At 39.4% G+C, this 17,065-nt stretch overlaps 1 protein-coding gene across 12 annotated transcripts in view; it reads right to left on the reverse strand.

The window, feature by feature from the left end:
- LOC100744969 (TLD domain-containing protein 2) overlaps positions 1 to 17,065 on the reverse strand; it is a 312,724-nt gene that overhangs the window by 132,927 nt on the left and 162,732 nt on the right. For 5 of the 12 annotated variants that reach the window (XM_024366997.2, XM_024366999.2, XM_024367000.2 and 2 more), the window contains exon 1: positions 12,666 to 14,795. The exons of 4 other annotated variants lie outside the window; for them this stretch is intronic. In XM_024366997.2, the coding sequence (XP_024222765.1) occupies positions 12,666 to 13,252 (587 nt within the window). In that variant the 5' untranslated portion in view covers positions 13,253 to 14,795. Of the gene's footprint in view, positions 1 to 12,665; positions 14,797 to 17,065 lie in introns of those variants that run through there. 3 more of the 12 variants (XM_012384453.3, XM_003488743.4, XM_012384454.3) reach the window with 2 other exon arrangements.

Genomic DNA, 17,065 nt, shown 5'->3' on the forward strand with positions numbered 1-17,065 from the left:
TTTCCCGTAGTTGGGACAAAGACTGTTTGTCTGTTTGAAGGACTTTAGTTGACTAAATCTTAAGATTGATAACGGGCTCTCGAGCTAGCTGAACATGTACTGCGGAGACGCATCGATATCTGGCAATCATCTTACTCGAAGAATAGGGTCTACGTGTGGCGAGCTACGGGACAGAGACCGTTGGAATGTTTACTGTCGAGTGTTACAATTATTTCCTTTTTAAGGAGAGTTATAGAATTATTCCATGCCTTTAGACAAAGCGTTCATCCCGTGACCGCGGCTACGTTCGGCGACTGACTGTCGTCTCGAGCCCAAGCTCATTATCACAACTCTCGAACAATTACAATCGGATTGAATAACTACAATTGTTCAATTGTTCAAGGCTTCGGTGTTCTTTCATCTCCGACAAATATAAAACAAAAACGTTGTGCGTCTATTATTTCCTCATAAAACGAAAGAAATTTTTTGGACAACCTAATATTTGTCATATGTGTAAATAGGGAAATTTCTTTGACTTATTTTACGAGCCACAAGTGAAATTAAAAGTTCATAGATCCTAATCAGAAGTGTGTCGACACGGGTCTAGAGGAAGTCGGGTCGGGTTCCTCGAAGTATCTTGTAATTCGAGATTTTCGGGATTCTCGAGAATTTTAAAACTATACAAGTTAGAATATGGGGCGAAAATAATAACGAGATACAACATGAAGCAAGAAAATTTGTCTCGTAAAAATTATTTCGTAATAAAATTTATCGCTTACTTCGTTATTACTTTTGCTACATATTTTAACCTATGTATAACTTTCAAATTCTCGAGAGCCTTGAAAACTCGCGGAAATTCCGACAGTCTCGAATTATGAGATACTTTCAAGAATCCAACCCGATCCCGAGAAAAATTCTCGCACGCCTCCAATCCTGATGCATTCTGGAAACTATCAGTCCATGTGCAAGTGTCTATTTGAAAGTGTTAATTACGACATCGGCCGTAGGACCTCTCATTTCGTTTATTTTTCAATTATTTTCAACTTCTTCGCTCTTAACTAAAGTAGCGAGATACGGTAAAAGAAAAGCCTTAATCTTTGATAAAAGTAACTTCCAATTGTATTGTTCTTTTTTCAATCAATGAAGATAGCAATCAAGTAAAATTAATTCTACTAAAGAAAAAGAATGTTAGCTGTATAATAGCATTAGCCTTGAATTACAACTCAAGCGTATTTACAGAGCTTTCGTCTCGCAACAGTCGACGAGCTAATGTCTCGAATGTTAATTCTCACGCGGGACAAATAATTGTAATTGCGCTCGGTTCCTCTTCACATTTACGAAGCGCGAAAGTTAAGCAAGAAAGAAGAAAGGAAGCTTTGGTATTCGTGGTGTGACTTCGTTTGACTACGGTTTGGAATGTTCTGGGGAATTGGTGAGGAATTTTCGAGTGAGATTTATAAGCAGAATGGTAGAGGTGGCGTGGGAAAAACGTTTGGTTGGGAATGGTAACACCGTGGTAATTAACACGTTTGAGTGTGTACGTGATGGGTTTGAACGTGACTTAGATACGTCGGTTCAGTTTGTGTCGTATCGATACAAATAGAAAATAAATTACGAATCTGGAAAAATTCCCTTTGATTTTATAGATAAAACGGATATTCTGACATACTTTGAAATAAAATAAATCTAGATAGATTTTATATGAAAATCATATGGTAGCATGTAACACAGGCGATGAAAATTCGATCGGTTGATCGACTGGTTATATGTAATGGTGCTTTATAATACGAGAATTTAGAAATTTTAACTTAGAAGTTGAACGTTCGCGGATTCGATTTTAAAAGATTCCCCGTGGAAAATTGAAATTTCTTGGAGAGAGTAATAACAGAAGTGCATTCTAAAAGATTTAAAGCAGATCTGAATGATTCATTCATTCGAAGATGAAACTGCGAATTGTCCAAGGGTATTTCGAAAAAATTCACAACTTTAAGGAATTTTAAACGGGGGCAACTGTTACGTAGGTTTTTAGGAGATGAAAATGGTAATATCGTACTAACGGTCGGAACACAATTGAGAAAGGTTGGTCGGTGAAGTTATAAAAGTTAGAAGAACGCGGTTTTCTTATTATTTCTATTGTAAATTTAAAACTCTGCAGCGAGCCAAAAAGAAACAGAATACGAGCATAGTTCTTCTCTTTCAAAACGTTGATAGAATGGAGCTCTCGTGCCAGAACATAAATTAATAAGACAAAATCTATTAATCACGATACTTCAGCTCTCACCACTCTACAATTTCTAAACCTTATTCGCCTATCTCGAAAGAGTTACGAGCGTAAGTGATTGCCTGTTGCAACAGAAGATCACGAAACTCGATAAGAGGTATAAAGAAAAATTTTTAAATTGACGTGAGGTCAGTTCAATAATTGAATTGATTGACACCAGTTTTGTTCCATTAACTCGTCTAACAAGATTTCTGATAGAACCGATATTTTCATTCTTATGCTACCTGATCGTCGAACTACGATACAACGAAAATGAAAATTATATTTCGCTGTTGAAACATTGCGGGGAAAAAAAGGAAGATTATAATTATAATTATCTGGCAATAACAATATACCAAGAATTTCAATATACGCTTTCAAAAATGGCGCTTTCGCACTTTTCCACGTAGGAAAAATTATTCTTCACGTTCCAAGGGTCCTAATGAAAATTACATTTCGCCTCCCGGGCGACTAGAAATTACAATTATCTCGCACTAATGCACGAACAATTTCGATATATGTCTCTAAAAATCTCCTTTCTAGCAAAAGTTATTTTTCACCCCTCAAGCTCCACCTCCGCGACATAAAAATACAACAAAATTAAAATTCCGATTATCAACAATTATCTGTCCCAAACACAGAGTATCGAAAGAAAAAGTCCGTCATCGAATTACGCATAAACTAGACAGAACTCTAATCGTTAATTATTCTAATTCTAAATACGGACGATCGAAATAAGAATTGTCTGACTGAGTTACATATAAGCTTCTCGATCAAAATGCACACGTTACATCGAGGCCAGTTATTCGTTCTAATATCAAGGCGAACGCAGAGCCAAGTCGGACGCATACGCGTATGCGTGATAACGTGTTCGAAGAGTAAAGCGAGTTGGACACGCGAGCCGCGTGCGTAACAACGCTTCGCTACTTTCTCGTCTGCGTATCCGCACCAGTGAACGTCACTTTCTCAGACTGGTGCATACACGCCCTTCGCGATTCACGTCACTTTCTCAGGGTAGCCAGCCGGCGTGTTCTTCACGGACGAAGTCGTGCCTTCCTCCAGAGGAGACGTGCACCTGCGTGCAGGTTACTTTTTTTTTTAGGAAACGTACGTATGTGTGCATCATGCACGCCCTCGAGAATAAGCCAAGTTCGTGCATGAATATTTATGTGGACGTTTTGTGGGAACTGTCGTTCATAAACTACTCTACTTGACTGCCTTCGTCTCTTCTGCAGAAAACTTGCAGTTTTATGCATCGTGCTGGTCCATCGAGTCTGTGCAGGAATTCCTATTCTACTTACGGATGATTTACTCTCGTAATATGTATTATAAATTTTCCCTACGGATTTTTTCAAGTAGAAACAAACGTTCGTACTCTCAAGGAAATACGAGTACGTATATCAAATAAAAAATTCATTTCGAAGAATATATATATGTTTTCGTAATGTTGCAATGTAACGCGTATTCGTTCCATTTTCTTTTCTCCGTTTACAAATACAGATAACGATAGAATGAATCTTTGTTACAACCTAATATTATCAGTTTTATTGGAAGAAGGAAAAGAAAGAAAAGTAGAGAAGGTATTTGTGTTGAAAAAATACCAACTACGTTAATACGAATAATAAATATACTTTTGTAAATGATCTAAATGTAAGGTACATCTGATTGACCTAAAACTTAGACACATTTGTCTACTATCAACCAACATCGTGTATCACGATTGCATAGAAGATACAAACGGAAACTTCCCACGACAGATCGCCGGATAAGACAATAAAGTCTTTGTTCACGTTGAAGAATCTTCGATTTTTATTACGATGAGTCGTGCATACCACAGGGACATAGAGCTGTTTGCGTTTTGTTATTCAACGAGCGGCCACGGCGGGACGCGAGGAATTGCGCTTTTCTTTTCCTTCGTTAAACTTTTTGACGTCACGCGTACGTGCATTTTCGGTTTAACGACGCTGAATCAACCCTCTCCACTGGTTCATTATGATTTTCAATTAATCCTTTCTCGAGAGAAGATTTATGGGCATAGCATGGATTTACAGCCGAGATCGTCTAAGCAATTTTATACAATGATTCAACTTTTATCGCTGGGATTTTATCGCTCGTTGAACACTGTATACTAGGTGTATTAATCGTAACCTTCTGCGTTGGTCTGATATCATGCGCGACAAGTGTAAATATGTAAAACCGAAGCCGCGAAGAATAAACTACGATATTAATTTCATTTCCATGAAATTTTAATTCATGTATTTACTATGAAAGTAAAAACTTCAAGTTGCGTGTATCTTTCGATAAAATCGTTAAATAAATATATAATATAAGTAACAAGTAATAAGGTAAATAAATAAGTAAATATAAATAATTGTTAAATAAATGCCGATAATGAAACAACAAATTAATCTTCTAATACAGAGAAACAATATTTCTTATATAATCTACTTTGCTTGTATGTGTACAAAGTTCCATTGAGATCATCAGCCTCGAATTAGATAATCAGCTTGCTGCAAGTATAAAAATCGCATCTCACAATAGCAACTTCTAACACAATGACCTCTAAGCATAAATTATATATATGTAAAATTTTGCGTTACTAATTAAGATGCTAATCACACGCCAGCGTGTGTAGCACTGCATTAATAATTCCTCGGACAATGCTCCGCGCTGAACTCGGTTGCAACCGATACCAAATACAAGGCTACACCATATCTGACTAATTAACACTCGCTTTCGATGCGTTCGCCGACTTTTACCGTTTCGAAATTTCTCGACGTGCTAACGTATCATTGCGAACCGGCTGACATAACAACATATTTTTAGCGAATACGCGGGAGTTGGCATAAAATTCCACGCGAACAGGGCCCGTAATTTATTTGGGTAAAGCCTACTCCGATCAAATTCGATTTCCTGCTTCGCCTTCTTTCAATCGAACATATTCACGATCTCCTCTAACGATATACAGCATGTTCGGGTTATTCATTTTTATTTGCCCGTTTCGATTGATTTTTATTGCTATTCAGTCATTGGTACTGTCTTCTACAAGCGAACAATTTATTGGTCTTTTTCTTCCAATTGGCACATTTGTGAGAAAAACGTTGGATTCCTGAATGTCTGCTGTAGCAACAAATATCGTGAGACATTTATCCAACGGCCATCATTTATAAAATATTCGCGAAATATGCAAATGCGTCGTAAACAGATTGCAAATTTTTATTTATAATTATTGGATCATTAGTTTGTCGCTCGCGTTAGCTTGTTTACAAACCTAAAAATCTCAGTACCAAATACCCATTCTGAGAAATTCACGTTCTACATTATTCTAACACTATTAACACTGTGAAATATTAATAATACGTCTTGCAGTCAGTATCGTTCTAAGAATAATTTCTACGTTCGTATCCTCTTCCTTTTTAATTAATCGTCCAATCGTCATGAGTGTTTACGATTGTCGTTCCCAATCGATGGGCAGAGTGGAAAATAAGAATGATATAAAGGAACCTACATGCCGGCGATAAAAATAACGATGGAACAGGTCGCGTTAATAGAGATGAAACGCAAATAAGTTGCGCGCTACATTTGCACCGCACGTATGTTTATACGTGTGCGTGCAAAAGGTGTACAAAGAGTTGCACGAGAACAGATGTTGCGCGTGGTGGCAATTTCGAGTGGCTGTCGAATGCTTGCGCAATTTGCGAGCACCTTATTGGCAGAGGCGAAATGTCGGACTGTATGTCGTTTAATTCGTCGTATTTTCATCGACAATTTCAATTGCCTCGTTTATAACCGCTAACGAGGATCTCAGGTATGCTACTGTTTGCAATTGTTTGACTGTCTTCAGCTGTCGGTAATTTGCATTTAAAATACGTACAATTAAGAGCAACTTATGATACGGCCGACATTAATTGTTTCAATAAAGATTACTCTGTTGTAATAAAACCGGCATGAAGTATAAAGAAGAAAAAAAGAAACAATAACACGGTGTTTGAGAAAAATTGAGCACTAGAGGACATAGATTAATTCGATCTTAAGAGGCGTCTAATAATTTTGTTACGTCGTATCTTTACACCGATAATTGCTATCGCGAATCACTATCAACACAGAAGCTAAAGTAATATAGATACGTTGAAATCGCGAAACAGTCGCATTAATAATAGTAGATACAGATCAAACTTGTTCATACTAGAAACATCTTTTCCACGCTAATTTCCTCGGCATTACCAAGCATTTCTTTAATGCGGTTTTTTCTCCATTCTTCGCCAAATCTTACGAAATAAACGAAGCTCTGGCCTGCAAGCAGTAAAAGTAAAACAGAAAGGCGGAAAATTTATTTTCTCTATAACGGAATCAATTTCTGAATGAAAGAAGGGAGGATAAGAATGGAGGAGTTTGAAAGGTAGGTTGTACGAGCAAACACGTTACAACAACGCAAATTCTATTGGATGTCGGGAATAAGGCACACCGGAAGCGATTCTTCGAAACTGGCAACGAAACTTTTCCTGAACACGTTCCTGGCCGTTCGAGGAAAACACGCGTTTTAAAGTCGACTCGCGCGGTTGTTTCGCTCGTATTCCACGGCCATTCTTTCTTTTCTTCCGTACGGAAGCACGATCGAAGAGCAAAAAACAATTTCAACCTCTTTCGAACTCTTTTTCCCCTTTCTCATTTCTTTATTTCTCTGTTAAAGCACGCTTCAACCAATTAGGATCGTTCTTTCTCTTTGTGTATATTCTTCTATGTTGTTTATTCTTCTTTCCGCTTTGCAAACAGAATATATTCTTCTACTTGTTGCAAAAGGTTTTACGTTTTGCAATGAAACGTCTCGTTCCATGATTAATTAATTGGAGAAAAGATGTTAGCTCGTTACTTTGGATTTGAAAACTTCCGCCTGTCCTCAAGGAAAATTTCAGCATCGCAGAGTTCCACGCGAAATCGAAACGTTCGTGCAACATCGTGCGAATCGCCGTGAGAAACATCGAAAGAGTAGTTTGGTATCTAGCAAACGCGGTAAATAAAGGCTTGGATAGAAAAAAGAAAGAACAAAGAATAATAACACAGGCAGCTATTTTAAGACGTTCGACCGGTTTTCAGGAGCAACCAGTGATCCTGATAAATTCCTCGTGCATTTTTTTGCCAGCGACCAAATCGATCCAACTTTCCAATTTGTTCATTATTCTAATCCTTTGCAACGGAAAGCAGCGTTTGTTTGCAAAATGTCTCATTGAAAATTCCTCTTTCTACGAAATTTATTTTTTAAAGATCAAAAGAGAAATTTAAATTTCTCCCACGCTAGAAAAACATCGTAGGTATTACAATATTTGCGTTGTTATGCTCTGTGTTTTAAGCAAATGTACAAAGAACGGAGAAATGTGTGTACATATTACGTTATGCTAGAGAAAATTTTCTAGATATTAAAAATGCAAGTATTAAAGGAGATGCGACATCGCGAACGATACGATAGCTTTGAAAATAAATATGTCGAGCTACAGATAGATAACTTTAAATATGTTTAACCATCAGTTGAAAAGTGTGCTTATCGCGAAGTTAAACAAATATCAGAAGTCTGAATTTGTTTTTATATGAATACGTTATTACTACTGAAGTTCTCATAAAAATATATAATTAATCTCGGTAAATTTATTTATCGCAAGCAGCCATAAAGAGCCATAAATTCCAATGTAAATTTCGAACAATAACGTTTGCAACAATTTACGCATTTTACATTCCACGATATTAAAAAATCATATTTGTAACAATTTATGTATCTGTCGTCTTACAACTTTCCACTGAAACATTTTTTCCTATCTTCCGTACTCCTCAAGATGTTCAATCCGATCCATTTAAACCAAATACGCTGACGGTAATTCGTAGCAATTTATCGAACAAAGAGAAGCGGCTCCAGAAGATGTCCGTAAAATTTGATTCAGCGGAGAAGAATTTTTCCTCTTACGGTTTTTAGGATCCGAGTAAGAAACGAGAAGGATGGATATTCTATTTGGAGCGTACAGAGTTCGTGGGATATAACGTCGAAACCGGCGGCTCTGCCGTGAATCAGCTGGCACGAAACTATCAAAAATTAACGGCTGCGGATCAATCGAATGAAACGGGGAAAAGATGCAGCCAGGGGAAAGCCGACATGGTTGGATTACCGATGTCGAAACGAGCTGCCAATTTTTCAAGGAGGGAAACAGTGCGAATGTGTTACGGGATCGACCTAATTTCCTCGGTGAATTTTCCTCGTCAGCGGAAAAAAAACAGCAGAGCCTGGTCAGCTAACCGAACATTTCCTTCCCTTCTTTCATTTTCTTCTTTTCCCGCAAACAATACGCCCTCCCGGAATAAAAACTGCAAATTCCCTCAATTGCCATGTCTAACAATGTTCCTGGCGCCTCGCGATCGTACGAAGTAAGGGAATTATCGTCGAATGTGTTCAGAATGCAATTCTTGTCCAATCGATTTTTAGTTCCTATTAACCTCGACTATAGGTATTACGGGAATGATTGTACGTACAGCAAATTTCATTCATATACACGGTGCTCCTGTTATTGTTCTTTGTCATTATGTAACATTGTAAATGGATCAATTCATTAAACCCTGTTCTCTTCCAATTTTCTTCCACTTTTCTGAGAAACCTACCGCTCATGAGAAAGACATTGGGAATTAAAAATGTGAACACGCTGTATAAATCCGCTAATCGCTTAAGCTTATTCGAATACAAGCCAACTTAGTCGTACATAACTATACTGGAACTAAACTTAAGCGGATTTAACTACACGTATTCCGAATCTAATCAGACCTGTCCCTATGCACCCAAATCAAATTATAGCGTTCGAGCGTAGTATCATTGGTATACTATATGTAAACGTTAGTATACGATCTTCCATATTTAAACATAGATATAACGTGTAATTAATGTTCCGTAAAATACGTGCCAAATCGCACGTCATCGGCAAGAAACATCGACGTCCAGCATATTTTCTACTTACAAGGAAATGGCAAGAACTGGGAAATCTCGAGTGAACTAGCTGTACGTGTGTGCGATGCTTCAGGCTGACGGTGTAACAGCCCCAAAAAGATTTCACTGTGCAACCGTTTGTTTCTGAGAAATTAATACATTTTTTCATATCTTTATATTAGGTTGTCCGGAAAGTATCTTTCTTTCGCACACGTGTTTTTTACAACAGTGCAGCTTCATACAAACGTGAAACCAAGTTTGCGAAACGTCGCGGTGTTTATCTCAACAGAACAAAATGAATCGTACGCAATTCGACAAAATAATATAAAACAAAAAACGTTGTGCGTCTATTATTTCCTCATAGAACGAAAGAAACATTTCGAACAACCTAATCGATTCTTTTAATATTGATATTACGCTCGGTTGAATATCAAATTTTTACAATTTACCTTGATCAATTTTTCATTATTTTTATTTATCACAGCACCGCTGCGAAGTCTTACGATTCTACGGATGGAAATTGTAAGAGGAACGTGTTAGAACGTGAGAAATTGCTGCACCAAGAAAACAAAGGGCTGTGCGTTCAAATCCTTCTGGGATAGTTTTACCATCAGCCTAATGCGCATACAGCTATCTTATTCGAAATTTCGCAGCTCTTGCCTTGTCAAATCAAAATCTCGCCATATCAAAACCTTGAAGTATGAGGAAACAACGATCCGGTCGTGTAACGTTTAATGAGAGTCGTAAAATAAATAAAAAATAACGCAATGACGTAATTAGAGGAAGCGCGAAATGAGAAGATACACTCTCAATTTTTTCTCCACTGATTGGAGAATAAATAATGGCAAAAATAATGGTTTCTTGCTTCTGGATATTTCTTTGAAAAAGTTTACGCTAAAGGTGCCAGGCAATACGATTAGGGCAGATCGATTGCACCATGCTTTCTCGAGGTATGTTTAATTAACAAACTGTTGGGGATAATTATGCCGATGCTCGGAACGGCAATAAAATTAGTGTTTAGTTAGCAATAAAAAGACTGAGTAATCACGCGGCGAAGGTTACGTTTTTTGTTACGGCAATTAAGCGATCAAAACATCAGTGTCGAATGATATCCGTAATCGTTAGTTTGACACGACTGGATTTGATGTCGACAGCCGACACCCAGGAAGCAGCGAATAATTAACAACAACAAGTATCGACGACGAGATTAAAAGATCAACAACAAATCGATAATACATGTCGTTCCATACGTTGTTTTCGTCTGTCAGAAGTTAAACAGAAAAAGAAAAAAAACATATTTGACGAACGTTCGAGTGTTCTGTAATGCTGTTCTCACAGATAAAGAAAATAAATTTCGAGATAATTGTACGCAATCACGGATAAAGGAAAAGCAAGAGATCGATATCGAAAGACAATGACGCGCTATTGACAACTCGATCCACGTTTCTCGACGCTTTTCGTCAAGTACAGACGACCGATTGCGTATGATTAAGACGACTCCTACGATAAACGCACATTGAATCACGATGTTTGATTTCCGCGTTTATAGATGCGCGGAGAAATCGTGGGATTACCGGCGAACGCACGGGGAAACTTTAGAAAAATTTCCCGTCTTAGGAAACCCGCGAGATTGGACACCGATACATACAAAGCTGTAAATTGACATTTTATTCCCGGTTTTCCGTATTCCTCCGTTCCGAACTTCCCATATTATTAAACGAACTAAACGTTGAAGAAGCAACTTATTTTACAAAATTCCATTGTGATCGTGCACCTGATTGTTCTACTGGAAACTTAGCGATAGTTCAATGCTATCGATGATACATCGTGTTTGGGATTGCGAAATGGTTGGAAACGTAATTATTACAATTCCCCTCTCAAGGACGCTGCACTCGCAAGTGTGAAAAACAAGATCGCTGAAAGAGAAGTTAAACACATATTTGCGGTTCGATTTATTTTTATAAAGCAAGATACGTGTATCTTTCTACTACTGTACGAAAAATTCCCATTAACACCGGATAAAATGAACGTCTTATGCATGTTACAAATACGCCGACGTTTCGACATAATATTTTTTAATTCGGAACGTACGTAAAAATTTAGGTAAACCGAGTATACCGTGAGATATACGTACGTATACCATTCGCGTGGTTAATTTACAAAATTTCGAATCTACGAATGATGAAAGAACGAACGTCTATGTACCTACTTACAGGATCTGTATCGCGGATACGATACGTGTAACCGATTTATTCGCAAGACCGGATGACGTCAGCTTTCGATGCAGAAATATTAACGGTTCTAGAGAAACGCGTGCAAATGTTTTTATCACGAGGCACTTTCCACCCAGGCTACGTAATACAAACAGATCATGCTAGAATTCGGTTGGTAAAAGCGTTGTATACGCTATGAACGAGGTCGTTATCGCGGGCGGTAATGCGACTGTCTGACAAGTGACATGATCACCGGGGCCCGGATTATGGTTTTAACTTCGCGTCGACTTCGCTAAATATTTACACGGTGCACCTGTCTCGCGATTTTTCTCGCAAATCACATTCACTATACTCGCTACTGTAACAGTGCGTACTGACGGTGATATAACACGAATAAACGATAACAAAATCGTGATTGCTAAACGTCTTTCCTCCGCCCCGTAACGTCCATGATAATAATCTGAAAACTGTGACTTTTCCTCGATATGGCAGATGATACGACAGAAGCGTACGATACGACTAAGGAAGATAAATTCTTCGGTAAATTCATGTCAAAATTAATATTATTGTTTGTTCAGCGAGGAAAGTATCGTTCTTCCTTTACAGGATCGTGTATCGATCTTTTGACTTTCCCGCGTTTCTAACGAAATATCGTTTATGCGTGTCGAGAAGAGAAGAATCAAAATTCAATTTTCAAATCGCCATACTTTCTCATCCTAATAAATAGCCGATTGTTGAGATTACGGAGATCAGCTTCCGCGAATATCTCACGAGCAACGAATTTGTAGAAGCGTCGTTCCTGGTGTAGAAAACGAACGATGTTATGCGATAGAGAACGTTCACGTGGCAATTTATTCATCTGGTTTCCATGGGAATAAAAGCATTGCGTGTGACGAGCGGGGAACGATACCCCCGCGAAAACCGGTCCCGCTCGAAATTATCGATGCGAACACTACGAAACTTCAGCCGGCCAACCGTACAACGTTTGACGAGAGTCGGTTTTACTTTATGTCTATGTTTTTATCCACGTTGCAACTCGACCGAGCAATTTCGTTTAAGTAAAAGCGATTTACTTGGAGAGGCAACTTTTAAATACCGCGCCTTACGAAAAGATAAAACGACGCGACCCAATAACAGAGAGAAAGATAAAGGACAACGATGGCGTGCCGTTATCGATGTCTAAAAATTTCACAAGAAGCATCGATCTTTAAAAGACGCAAAATAGAATAGCAACAGAACGCGAACTGGTAAATACCTGGCGACGGAGTCAGGCACGAATATGTTCCACCAGGAAGGCCTCTTCTGTCTGGCTTGCGTGTAAAGTCCGTCGGTGCTTGCGACCTGTGTCGGGACGCCAGCAATCCCTTTCCTCCTTTTGCGATCGAGTTTCGGCGGCCTGGCGAGGATATGCCACGACTTTCTGCGAGCCTTTTTGCCCTCGATGTCCGCCTGTATTCTTCTCTCGTTCTCCAGTAGTTCTTGGTTCTCCTCGAGCAGATCCTGCGACACGTAGAAAACCGAGCACCGTCTGCCACACTCGCTGGCGCGTCTTTTCTCCTTCTGCACTTGTTTCGTATTTTCCTTCTCCTCGACAACGCTACCGCGTCTCGCTCTATGAAACAGACTGTCCCTTCGCGCCTTCAGATCCTCCAGCACGCTGTGCCGTCTGCCTTTATTATCGCGTAAAATAGCGTTCGAGTCCCTTCTGCCAACAGCGCCGATAAGTTTCGCGAATGACGACTCTTTCTCCACTATCGAAGGAATCGAATTGGTCGACGCGTATTTGGCGGCCGAGTGGCCGTTATTCTGCGGCTCGTTGCTGATGTACATCTTGCTTTCCATGCTACGTATCGATCGAGATCTTCGAAACGCGTATCCACGTTTCCACTGTATTGCCGATATACTAAATCAACAACACCGAAACACCCGCGACCACTATACTAGACGAAGACGAGGAAAAACCATCAGGAAACTGTCGCGACGCACTGCACACTTAATCACCCGAGATCCGCTATCATTTTTCCGGTGGTTCGCAAGGGAAATACGGAAGGCATGAGTCGCGTACCGTTAAGGCGCGATCGGCATTATTCCGTCGCCGGTGAAAGCAGCCACGACGGCGTACCGAGTGACCGCCTTTTCACTCCTCGTGAAACGTGCTATCGGCACGAATACGCGCGTATCCAACGAACGCGACCGAACCACGAACCTATATATATATATATGTATATATCGTATCGACCGGACCTGTCCACAGATACGTGTATACAAACCGGGAACAGCTCAAGCGCGAGATCCACCAACAGATCGTTGACCCAAGAGAATCGTGAGCGCGGAACCAGCCAACGGTGGTCGACCGACTACCTTCCACCTCGCGCGCGTCTTTTGCTCGCGCGCATTTGTTTCTCTATTTTCTGGTAAGTCGAGAAGAGAGCTCTGGTTGGAAACTCGTTCGCCGCGTTTCTACGTTTCAGAACGTCAACCGAATCAACCTTTGCCTCGTCCTCGAGCCGTCAAAGGTGGCGCGGTGTGTGACTCGTGTTGTAATAACTTACAACCGAGAGATTGTATTTGGAGCAACTCGGAACGAATTCGATAACGGTTCCTCGCAGTGAACAAAGTGAATCTGTCTGGTTGAACGAGAGAACAAGAACGAAGAGACGAGTCTGGTTTGCTGCGAAGTCAATTTCCTAGCGGCTTCGAATCGTTTCCACGATTTCAATGCAGGAACTACGACCAAGCTTCGCTGTTGCTAGCGTCTTCTTCTTTGGTCGGTGGAACGCTTTCGGATGAACCACTCGACTTGTTGATAGTGTTCAGCCAAAGCGGTGTTCCTTTTCGTCGTTCGATACGGTGTTAACGACGGGGAATCGAGGCTGGCCCGCTGAGACCGCCGATGTCGGCCACAATCCGCACACTCGTCCTTTCTTGTCGTCGTAACACCGACGTGACGTTGTCGCGATGCCGACACGTATACACACACGGGCCAAAATCGAGATTCGTTTACTACGAGAGAGGGAGAGAACACACGTGACACGCGCGATCTTCAGCAAATTAATACGTTGCTTTGATAAAACAAAATTCGACGACGATATAACAGGATACACGGCGTCTCGTGTTAAGAAGAGAGGGAGAGACGCACAACCGGCGGAAAAACAGGCGACTTTCTCTCGCCTCCTCTTTTTTTCTCGTGTTTCTTTCTTCGCAACTTTATTGTAATGCGTTTCGATTTTGCGCGCATGTGCGCACCTGATCTGCTTACACTCCACGACGATAGCCGGTTTTCGATAAACCGAGATATCGGGCTACACAGTTGACAGTGGTACACACACGCCGAATCGACAGGCCGTCACGAGAATCGAGTATCGCAGCGACTAAGCGAGAACGAAGCCGACTGCTTGTATTTATACACGTCGAGGCACTCGGCCCGAGACTGTCTCTTCGGGCGCATCCCCCACCTCCCGTGCCCGAGTACCCAACAAGAAGAAACACGCATCGAAGACACACGACTTTACGCTCTTCGTTAATCGTTTACAAACAATCTTTTTTTTTTTTTCTTCCTTAATTCTCTCGATACTGTCTCACACGCGTCCGAAATAATTGCGGGATTGAAGGAAGACGGCGATCGTACGGAACGCGTACTCTCAAGATGGAGGACTTTAAGGTCCGCGCGGCACCGTAAATGGGAAACGCTGGAACCGGGGCATGTGTTTCACGTTGCAACTATCAGCGTGAGCAAACGAGCAATTCGTAATTTGTCGTAGTAATATTATTACGACGATGATTTGAGAGCGAATTTTAGTGTCTTTTAAACTTGTAACTGATCAATATGTATTGATATGATCGATTGATTGAAAAATCAATCGAACTTCTTTGTATGTTTTCTTTTCTAAGAATCTAATACGTTCGAAAATATTTCTTTTTTTTTGTTTGCGCTCGGGGTGAAAAAAATAAATCGCACATTTCATTTGAACGAAGTTGTTTCGTTATTTGTAAATGTTCCCATCGCGTTCTTTTTTTTTTTTAAATAGGAAGTATTCAGGAAGAATTCGAAATGTTCATCTTCTTTTTTACGTCAGAGTGAAAAATGTGGATCGTAGATTGATTTTTCAGATCAAGATGAACATTCGTGAAACACGTTGACGACTACAATAATGTCTTACTTGCAGCTTACTGATAAAGAAAATCGCGATTGAAAATACGTTGAACAACTTGGAATCAATGTAATACAATGTGTTCATGAATATATACATACACATATATAATATGTATGTGTTTCTCGCTCATTTCTGTCTTATATTCATACGATTCGTAGTTTTCAATCGTTTTATTAATTGTTTAAACAAACGTTTAATTGTTCATCGAGTAATATATTATCGAGAAGCCCGTGTAAACGAATCAACAATGCGATAAGTCTTAAGTAAATAAGTAACAACGTGCCTCGATTCAGTATATTTAAAGAATACACAAACACGGATAATTATCGCATGTAACTAAACGACGATGGGAACTAGTATGGTCGTAGTAAAAAGCAATACATAATCGTAAATAAGTTCAATTTCAGAAAAATGTCAAGATACTAATGCATCGAATTTCCAGCTCCAGAAATTATCCTAACTAAATTATTCTTCGCTTTGCATCAACATTTCTAACATGCTATATTTCTTCTAAATTTATTCTTATAAATATCTTCATATTTGTTAAAAATTTTATCGAAAGATCTCTTTATTCAGACTATTAAGAAACAAAAATGGAGAGTATTCTTCGTCGAACAAAATCACTCTATCTCGTCTAATCATGAGCCGTTGTAAACGTGAAAATCTTCACGCGTGTACGGGAGAGAATAATCCAATCTTTGGCGAAATAAATTTCTGAGAAGCATATTCGTACGTCGCGTATCTCGAATTGCGATAAAGATTCTCATTGATAACGATGACAAACACCTTCTCGAGTTTTTCCTTCTTTTTCTCTATTTCTCTCTTTCTCTCTTTGATTAACTGCTTTTCATAGGCAAGATGCATACAGTGAGAAATAGTCTGATTCTTCTCAGACGAAAACATAGAAAATTATCACGGCAAAACAGCTTTCAAATGATCTAGCAATCGTAACTCATTTCATAATCCATGTCTAACTATTCGTCACGTCTGAATCGACGAGCCTCGGTTACCTAACCGCTGTTGCCGGCGCACAGATTAATTTTGTTGTGGAGCGTTATGGAGTCTGTGCACTCGAAACTGCGTGCAATTAACTGGTTTGTATGTGGGGAAGTTTCCAATGTAGTCTCGTTTATGTTTTAACGAGTTCTATAATAATTCGAATCGCTCGCAAGTTCGTAGCGAAATTTTCATCTTTCGTATATTGCGATTCGAAGAAATAGTAATCGATAATAGAAGCGAAGCAGGAAATTTTTCAATCCAATAAAATTCGGGCTATGAGGAAGAGCTTCGATTATCGAGAATTTATTTAAAAAATGAGAAATAATAGCTACCGTAGTCAGTATTATCGATTCGTATCTTTATGAAACGAAATCTAAGTAAAAATTTGTTCTAGCTTTTAATTTATAATATTATTCATGAACATTATAAAGAATATCTCATTTTAGATATTTCGAATGTTCTACGCATCCTGTGTAGTTTCATGTAATTTAAATTCCCCGCA

Source organism: Bombus impatiens, unplaced genomic scaffold, assembly GCF_000188095.3.
Source record: "Bombus impatiens unplaced genomic scaffold, BIMP_2.2 scf_0263, whole genome shotgun sequence".
NCBI lineage: Eukaryota > Metazoa > Arthropoda > Insecta > Hymenoptera > Apidae > Bombus > Bombus impatiens.